We start from the raw sequence: 9,855 nt of genomic DNA, 5'->3' as shown, positions 1-9,855 counted from the left end.
CACAATCCATGAAAATCCAATAAAATTCAGGTTCAAACAATGTATGCAAAAACAACCAGCATAACAGTGTGAAACCCCAAAACCTCTTCTTGAAATATAGGGAAATGCTTATACTCGCCCAACTAGGTAGAGCTAGCATATAGAAACAGAGGGGAACACTAGTTCTCAGCCTCCTAACAAACGAGTACCAAAAATAGAAGTAGAAACAGAGTTGTAACATTAAAAATGGAGAACCCTACCTCATAGCCAAAAGGGGAAAAATGGGAATCTGAACCATAAAATAAAAATCTCGCAGAAGTAGCTGAAACCACAACAATCCAAAGTGTCCTCAAACTAGATCCAACAAGACCAATTTCATGACGATCTCATGCTCGTGGCTCCCACAACGAACATAACAGTAATTTCTCATGAAAAGAATTTTGGATTTTACTCTCAAACTTTCTAATTCAAAAGTGAGAAGTGAGTAATTAAATTTCTTTTTGGATACTTATTCACTTTTCGAGTGAATAATGGATTAGGGTAACTAACTAGGTAACCTAGTTAAACCCTAAATCAACCCAAACAAAAATAGGCCATTTCAAGTAATTGGAATTCATCTATGGCAAAGCTGCTAGAAATTAAAATAAAGCCTGAAAACCCAAAAACCAAAATCACAGAATCCTTAACATTTTTGTGACAATGCAAACCCCTAAATGCACAGACACATTCACAGGTCTAATCACATAATGTAAATGAGTCCAAATTTATCAAATCAGTGGAAGATTCAATTTAACATTTAAATAAGATATGTTGACCATATAGGGATGACATTGGTAAAATATAAATAGTTGCATCACTAACTCTAGGTGCCACTGCCAGGGATATAAATCATGCACACTAAAACACGAGATTAAATGCAATTGTATATAATAACATAGCTGAAGCAATAAATGCATTAAATAACTAATTTAACCATTTATTCAATTATATTGAAATAATTCATTTACATCACTCACATTCACATAAATCATAATGAAACAAGAATAAAGTAAATCACCATAGCCTAAATCCAACATCTAACATAATCAGAGATATGTCCAAATACAGATATCATCATAGACCTATTATCATCTCAAAATGGCATCAACATGCAAATATGATAGACTAGACAACATAGTAGTGAAACATCTATGATATTGAAATCAAGGTATAACATTCGACCCTCAAGTCATCTCAACATGTAATAATAACATGAGTAATAAGTATCTCTCGGATCAAAATATAACAAGGTAAATAATCGTAGCACACAACCAACGAATCCAACACAAACAATTAATTTTTAATTATTTAAGCATTTAAAAATGGTTATTTAAACAACATGAAAATACACTTAAAACACATAAGCAAACACAATCATATACATGACTAACCACTGCTACAGGAACCTAGTCCAGTGTAGCAGGATAATAGTACACAGTGCAATCTCTGCACACATCTCAAGGTAGTCATAGAACAACATCATGATACCACATCAATCTTGGTAACAATTAGCACAAACCTTAGTGAACCATCTAACACATCATAATCTCATAAATCAGCCATAAGTATAATCAAACCAACTGATACAATAACATAAATCAAATCACCTCAATGGTGTAGACCACTCATGGTCCCAATCATGATCACTCACAAAGCAAGATCATCAAAGTTGCATTCATCACGATGACTTACATAAATAAAATGGAAAACACACTACACATATAGTATCATATCATTAATACAAAGTGTTCATAATTGATTTTAAGAAATTTTGATATGATTGTATTCAACTTGTACAATTATAATATGATTAAATTTTTTACTATTTAATAGATTAGAATTGAATTAAGTATATACTCTTGAATATGAAACTTTTACCAAATATAACATCTCCTTTTATATATACTCCCTAAGTTATAATGGATACACATATGACATCAACTTCAAATTTACCCAGCGCCATTTATAATAGTGAAACAATAGACTAGATCACATCCTACAAAAAATAATGATTGCTCGCTAAAGACGTCTTACGTTAAAAGTAATCTTCCAAAATTAATGATCGCTCTCGACCTAGAGAGATATTACTTTAAAGTAAATCCTCTAAAATAAATGATTACTTACTTAAAGCGATCTCACCTCACAAGTAAAGTTAAAAAATAATGATTGCTTCTTAGAGTTTATGTCCGTGTATTTTATTCCGTACAATGCCAAATAAACCAAAAAAAGCTTTGAATTAGTTTCCTTACTTTATTTGAAGACGATTCATTCCGACTATATTTCCAAAAACATTTTAAAATTTAGTGGGGTCGCCAACTCATATCCACTCAAGTCCAAAACAACCACCTAGAAATGAACGTATGCCACCTACATATGCGATGACGCAAAGTTCCACTGAAACACGATTTTGCCCAGGGGAGTTTTTTTTCCAATTAATAAAGAAAATATTACAAAGAATAGAATTCTATTGGTGTTTTACGAAGATAATCAGCAGCATTGATGGTAGGGTTTGATGAACGATCTGTTCTTACGATGGTAATTATTCAAATTCACTTTTTCAATTTCATTGCTAACCAAATCTTTGGAGAACGTCAAATGTCAATGGGCCTTTAGTTTACGATGAAGTTGAATGGCTCACAAAAAGCCCACCAGGGATCAAGTCTTGTTGAGTGTAAGGCTCCGACATCATAAGGGATGAGGCCGAGATTGTGCCCTGGGTGATTTTGACGACATGGATGCCCCTCAATCTTTGGCGCTAAGTCGAAGAGGTTTTAGGCACGAGTGGGCCCATATCAGGTTCCTAAAAAGAAAAGTCTATGTGGTGGCCTTCGTTGGTTGGTAGCGCACAGGCTTCATGCCTCGTAGGTCTAAACCCTTCATCAGGGAAAAGAGGGAAAAAAAAAAAAAAAAACTTTGGAGAAGCATTCACACAAGGGTGATTATGACATATTAGATCCCCTTTTATTTTACATCCTAGTAGAAGAGTTCTATATGAAGATAAAGATACTACTGAATTATTTCCACAAAAGATATTGTAGATATGGAACATATCTTATTATAAGATAAGATACAATAAAATAAATTTATTAATGTCCAACGGGAGACCAACAAGGGTCTATGGACTAAAAACTTACAGAACAAGAAGCAGAGAACTAGTTGACCACCAAATAGTGGTCGGGAAAGCAAACAAAAGAAAAAAGAAAACCGGATACAAGACACAGACTAAGGGTTCTTTCGAAGCTGGAAGAAGTCCAGCACTGAGAGATACAGACCCAGGTGAGGGAGAGCATGTAGTCATCTTTGAGATTTGTTGGTGGACTCATGTTGATGAAGATGAAGATGAAGATAAGCCCTGCAGGGTCGCACGGATCTAGAGTTAAAATATTGGAATGCTTTTATTTATATAATAAATTATAAATCTTTTAAATTAGACTATATTAAAGAACTCTTTAAAAGTTGATTAACAATGCTTTTAATAAATTATATATAAAATACTTTTTGATGAATAGTTTATACAAATTTATAAACAAATACAATATAGTATTCTAATTTATAATATTTATTATAGAAATATATAATCATTTAATATTTTGATAAGATAAAATATAATTATTTTTATTTTAAAAAATATTTAAATAAGATTGTCTTAAATTTTTTTTTAAAAAATCATATATATTTCATGTATAAAAGATTTTATACAAACCTATAGATAAATACAATTCTCATTCTAATTTATAATATTAATATATTATTTCATAATATTTATTATAGAAGTATGAAAATATTTAGAATATTTCAAAAAGATAAGATATAATTGTTTCTAATTTTTTAAATATTTTAATAAGATTGTCTTAAATATAAAATAAAAATTAAATTTATTATCTATTATTAATTAATTAGTAAATATCATTTATCTTACAATTTTAAAATCAATAAAATAAATATTCTACTCTTTCATATTAAATTATTATAAATTTTATTATTTTTGCAATCTAAAATCAAACAGGTCCTTTCTTTTATATTAGATTGTGATAGCAATTAATACCTTCTAAAAGTAGATAAAAATTAATTACTATAAATCAAAATATAGGATTTAACTGTGTGATTTTGAGTCAAACTCGATGACCCATATTTCATGAGTAGTGATTCAACATGAATCCATCTCTCATGAGAATAAATGGAACACTTAGCACTCATTGGATCTAGGTGATGCTCACAGGGGTGAAGCACCGGGACTTCAGGGGTGAGTGCTAAGTGTTCCATTTATTCTCATGAGAGATGGATTCATGTTGAATCACTACTCACGAAATATGGGTCATCGAGTTTGACTCAAAATCACACAGTTAAATCCTGATATTCATATCACAATTTGACTCGCTGTGGAAATTATCTCCTACTTATCAATCAAAATATAGTTTAATTAATATAAGTAGATTATTTCTATTACTTTATTGAATTTCTTTTCTATTTGTTTTTTTCATATTTTAACTTTTAACTAACTTTCTTGGGAATCCCGTAACGGCGGAGAGAGTATTTCCGTTGTTAACTAACTATTAGCTTTCGCATTTGGTCGTTATAAACTGCTTTTCTCGATAGTGAAATAAAAAACTGCTGGACCACGATGCCTGACTTCACGGTAAACCCTGCCATGTGAATTCATGTAGAGAGCTTCTCATGTTCTTCTCCATGACCACGATTGATTTAATCCCCACAACTTCTATAGTCTTCACTCCTGTGACACCTTAATTTTCTATATAAACAACCAAAGTGTGAACCTGAATTTGCACTTACAAGTAGAATTTAGCTCAACATAAGCTGCTAGTGCCAATTCATGGCATAACTGCAACTCATATGCTGTGCTAGTAGAGCCCTGATTTTACTTAGACGTTGTTTTGATTTTGTGTAATAGGCAGTAGAGTTTGTTCACCATGGGAAACGTTTTAGCATTGCTTGTTTTGTTAGGAATGTTGTGCATTCATACGGAGGGCAGCAAATCCTTTGGCATTTTGGAAGCTATGGTGGGACATCCTTCACTGGCCGAGCCTGCACCAAAACCCCACGTGGAAGACCCTGAAATTGTTGTAGAAATGGTGGAAAGGTAAGATTAATCAGTGAATTATATACAAGATCCCCTGCATTGTACTTCGATTCACATTTAAATTTGCTTTAGTTTAGTGTGCCATGTACTTCAAATCGATTGTGTGAAAGATATTGTCTGCATTCCTTTCATAATTGCTTTGGTAAAGTGGCTCAAAGAACTCTGTGTTGGGACAGTGTAGATTCATTCATGTACACATGTTTTTTGAGCCATTCATTACATTGTCCCGCTTTTCCTTTAAATGCATTTATAACATCTACGTAAGTACTGCAAGAAGTTCATCTTGTGGCAGAAGAGAGCTGTTTATGTATTTCAGGAAGCAGATCTCTTTGTGTTCTATGATGGGTTTTATTGGGGATACAAAATAGTCGTGCTAACAGATGAAATTGTGAGAGATCTTAGTGTGGTAAGATTTTTTCTTTACATAATCTTCGTCGGTGAGAAAATGGGGTTTTTAATTAAAGAAACTAAGTTTTGTCAATTATGGTGAAAGCTTCAAATTTAATTTTGTGTACTTAATGTTTGAAGGTAGGAAAGAGATATGAGAAAATAACAGACCAAGACTAGGAATGAAAGGATGGTACAGAGTTGGGGAAAGAATGGCGAAGCTATTTTTAAATATTAATTAATATAAAACTTGTTAGGCACGGACGTCCAACAATGTCTTTTATCTACCAGAATTCTTATGACTGGTATTCTCTGATGTGCTTTCCGGTGGGGCCCTGTTCAACTGCTTGAAGTTTTTTTAACACGCTTTTATCATGTTTGGTGCTAAAGAAAACTGGATCAGAGGTTTAGTGAATCATTCAATCGGTGTGTTATTCAAAATGAATTGATTGTTGGGTTTATGGAATCATTTTGTAACTCGTTTGTTCAAATGTAATGCAATGCAGGAGGCTTAACAGTTCGAAGAGGCAATTGGGTTTTCTGTCTTGTGGAACAGGAAACCCCATTGATGACTGCTGGAGGTGTGACCCCAATTGGGAAAGCAACAGGCAGAGATTGGCCGACTGTTCAATCGGATTTGGAAGAAACGCCATTGGAGGAAAAGGGGGAAGAATTTATGTGATTACTGATCCAAAAGACGACGATCCAGTGAATCCCCGGCCCGGCACTCTGCGCCATGCAGTGATTCAAACGGAGCCTCTCTGGATCATATTCCAAAGAGACATGGTGATTCAGCTGAAGGAAGAGCTGATCATGAACAGTCACAAGACTATTGATGGCAGGGGAGCCAATGTCCACATTGCAAATGGCCCCTGCATTACAATTCAGTACGTGACAAACATCATCATTCATGGAATCCATATCCATGACTGTAAACCAGCAGGAAATGCCTTGGTGAGGGATTCTCCGACTCATTACGGATACAGAACAATCAGTGACGGCGATGGGGTTTCTATATTTGGGGGAAGTCATATTTGGGTCGACCACTGCTCATTTTCCAGCTGCGCAGACGGACTCGTCGACGCCATTAAAGGCTCCACTGCCATCACCATCTCCAACAATTTTATGACTCACCATGATAAGGTTTGAAATTTTGAATCTCCGTTCACCCATGTTAGGTCTTGTTTTAGGATCCCTCCTGAAATTTCTGCAACTTTTAGTTAGATCTGATATCCCCAAATTTGTTGGGTATGTTATGTTACTACAGGTAATGCTTCTGGGCCACAGCGACGCGTACAGCCCAGATAAAAACATGCAAGTGACAATAGCTTTCAATCATTTTGGAGAAGGGCTTGTTCAACGAATACCCAGGTATAAAGCAAATGATCTTAAACCTGAAAAAACTGAAATAAATCTCTACCCATTTGTCTGAAATCAAAATAAATGATGATTGGTATTGTGGTGCAATGCAGATGCCGACTCGGATATTTTCATGTGGTGAACAACGATTACACCCACTGGGAGATGTACGCCATTGGGGGAAGCGCAAACCCTACCATTAACAGCCAGGGGAACAGATTCATGGCACCTGCCGACAGATTCTCCAAGGAGGTACGGTTCACATTATTGGTGATTTGATGATTTGGTTCGTCTCCATTCTCCCTAATTTACCGTACCAATCAAAAAATTATGGAAATTGACGTAATTCTCGATCCAGAAACCAATCTTCCTGTTTTTTTCCCTGTTTCTCATCTTCACGCTGGATCAGGTTGTATGATTTGTGACGTCGGAGAATCAAATCTAAAAATAAATTACGATTGTGGAAATCTGATATTGTTACAGGTAACAAAGCATGAAGATGCCGCTGAGAGTGAATGGGAGCACTGGAATTGGAGATCAGAAGGGGATCTCATGTTAAACGGAGCTTTTTTCAGAGCGTCGGGAGCGGAAGCATCGTCAAACTATGCAAAAGCTTCTAGTCTGGCTGCAAAACCATCGTCTCTTGTTGATTCTCTCACTGGGGGCGCAGGCGTTCTGACCTGTAGAAAAGGTTCCCGCTGCTGACAAAACGCAAACCCACTTAAATCTATCACTACTCCTTCTTTCTTATGTACTATACATATCCGTAACTTTGAAGTTCTTTCCTCGTCAACCTCAGCCTGCATGTTTTAATGTGGTGGGGGAATCCTTAGCAAAGCGTTGTGGAGTCTTTGTTATTAATTATTAATCATATATTTCTTGTAGCTTCGTGTGGGAGTTAGTCTATATAATAGTGAAGGGTGTGTGGTCATTGAAGCACACTTCATTTAATAGGAGATAGTTTACAAGAAGGCCACTCTAGAAGTGGGGTTAGAAGGGGTCTACTACCAATGCCATAATTAGAAAGGTGGCTGTGGCCACTATAGAGAGTGGGTATATCAAGAAGGCCACTCTAGACCGGCCTATTATTGAAAATTGCTGTAAAATCTTATTTGTAAAGTGTTTCCATTTCTTTGAATTGACATATATGTATATCATTGAAGTTAGTTAGTTGTCTTTGATTTCTATCTTAAAAAGAAAATTACAATCTATTGAATAGTTTAATAAAGAAATATATAATCAAATCATAATATGTGTACTAAGATTGTAAATAATAATTTAATAAATATATTGATTTGGAAAAGAATGAGTAGTCTTTCATATTTTTTTCTAATTGTTCAGAGTAAAAGTTGTAGAATATATACTTACAAAATATTCAAGTAAAAGGTGTAGAATATATACTTGTAAAATATTTTTAAAATTATAATTGGTTTAACAAAATTGGTGAGGATGATGTATGTGTAAAACGTCATCCACCACTATGGATGGATATCTATATTATATTTGAGGTGAAGTTGAACACTCCAATGATTTAGACAAATCAAGTCCCTTCCAAATATTTTAGTCAAGCACAACGCACAACGCTTTTGACAAAAGATGGTAATGAATTTGTCTATATTTGATTTAGATTTGGATTTATTGTTATAAAAATAATATAATAATCCAATTTGTGATATTTATGAATATTATTTACATAAATTATAAATGTTTACAATATAAGGTAATTGGATTTGGATTTATTGTGATAAAAATAATATAATAATCCAATTTGTGATATTTATGAATATTATTTACATAAATTTTAAATGTTTACAATATAAGGTAATTGGACATTGATTTGATTGTCAATTGTATTAAGTGGAGTACAAATAATTTGAATTATGTCACACATTGTAAGAGAATGGACCCTCAGGGGCAAAACCACCTAACTCATTGTCCAATTGGTCTCTATATTATTCCTTTAAGAATAATAGAAATATAACTGATTTCAATAACTCAAATACTTGCTCTTTCCTCTTATCGTGTCTCTTCTGCACCACAATGTTGATCTCTAAGCCTAGGTTGCCTATTAGTGTCTAACACTTAGTCATTTTTCCAAGGCACTTTTGGTCAGTCATCACTGTGACTGAGTCATCCAGAGAAGGTCGAGCTATAAAGGACTTGTTTATATTTCTTCATATGTCAAGCAAGTCAAAGGTTGTCGAGCACCCCAATAGAGACCGAGCCAACATACATGCTGATTAAAATAGCAAAGACCAGTATATGCCAAGCCTATAGAAGCTGAGTGACAACATGAATGTTAGTTATGACCGAGCGTCAGAACATTCAAGTGTCGAGTAAACTAGTTTTGACATATGAGTTTGGAATGACAAACAATAATGTAGATAGTTCTAACAGACTTCTACTTGACATTTAAATATTGTAGAGACAATTAAGGAGAAGATTAGACATTTTGGCATAAGGCATTAATCCCAAGAAAAACATATTAACCAATCAGAAAATCAGAAAGGGTAAAACAACAAAATGATAAAATATGTTCATTGATTATGATCTTGAAATTTTTACTATTATCATTATGAGTGAGCATGTGTGAATGTGAGCAACTGTGAAGGAGTGAACAAACTTAAAACCAAGAAAATGAGGCTAAGTCAGATAGGAAGATTAGGCAAAGCAACCTAGCAGTGAAGGACCGGATAGAGCATATTAGATAAGGAGATCAGTTTGAGATATTGAAGAGAGTAGATCTGTAAACAAATTTTAGAGGAAACCAAAGGATCAGGTATTAAATCAGTTTTGATAAATTGAGTTAGGGAAAATCTTGTAACAAAGTCCTTACTTTATTGTAAGTGTAAAATCTTTTAATCAAAGCAATACCTAATAGTCTTGAAAGCTTTTAACAAAGTAGACCCCTCACAGGGTATATCATCAAAATTGATCAAATTGTAGCCCTAACAGGTGAACTTTGTTGTTGTAACAATAAAGATTTATGGATT

General features: G+C 34.0%; 1 protein-coding gene across 1 annotated transcript; it reads left to right on the top strand.

The window, feature by feature from the left end:
• Positions 1–4,580: 4,580 nt before the first annotated feature.
• Positions 4,581–8,028, top strand: LOC149569307 (putative pectate lyase 18). The gene is made up of 5 exons (XM_089822023.1): positions 4,581–5,116; positions 6,010–6,646; positions 6,771–6,874; positions 6,976–7,114; positions 7,346–8,028. Exons 1-5 carry the CDS (start codon positions 4,947–4,949, stop codon positions 7,565–7,567), a joined length of 1,272 nt encoding a protein of 423 aa, XP_089678149.1. The 5' UTR covers positions 4,581–4,946; the 3' UTR covers positions 7,568–8,028.
• Positions 8,029–9,855: the final 1,827 nt, after the last annotated feature.

This window comes from Cupressus sempervirens, chromosome 3, assembly GCF_028749045.1.
Source record: "Cupressus sempervirens isolate cs-2001-9-10 chromosome 3, ASM2874904v1, whole genome shotgun sequence".
Classification (NCBI taxonomy): Eukaryota; Viridiplantae; Streptophyta; class Pinopsida; order Cupressales; family Cupressaceae; genus Cupressus; species Cupressus sempervirens.
The sequence above is the reverse complement of the archived record's forward strand: the minus strand, read 5'-3'. Positions and strand labels throughout refer to the sequence as shown.

Excerpts from the sequence above, each read along its gene's own strand:
- LOC149569307 (XM_089822023.1), top strand. The coding sequence starts at position 4,947 with ATGGGAAACGTTTTAGCATTGCTTGTTTTGTTAGGAATGTTGTGCATT. Across the intron at positions 5,117-6,009 it reads GTTGTAGAAATGGTGGAAAG|GAGGCTTAACAGTTCGAAGA; the intron begins GTAAGATTAATC and ends AATGCAATGCAG. Across the intron at positions 7,115-7,345 it reads CCGACAGATTCTCCAAGGAG|GTAACAAAGCATGAAGATGC; the intron begins GTACGGTTCACA and ends ATATTGTTACAG.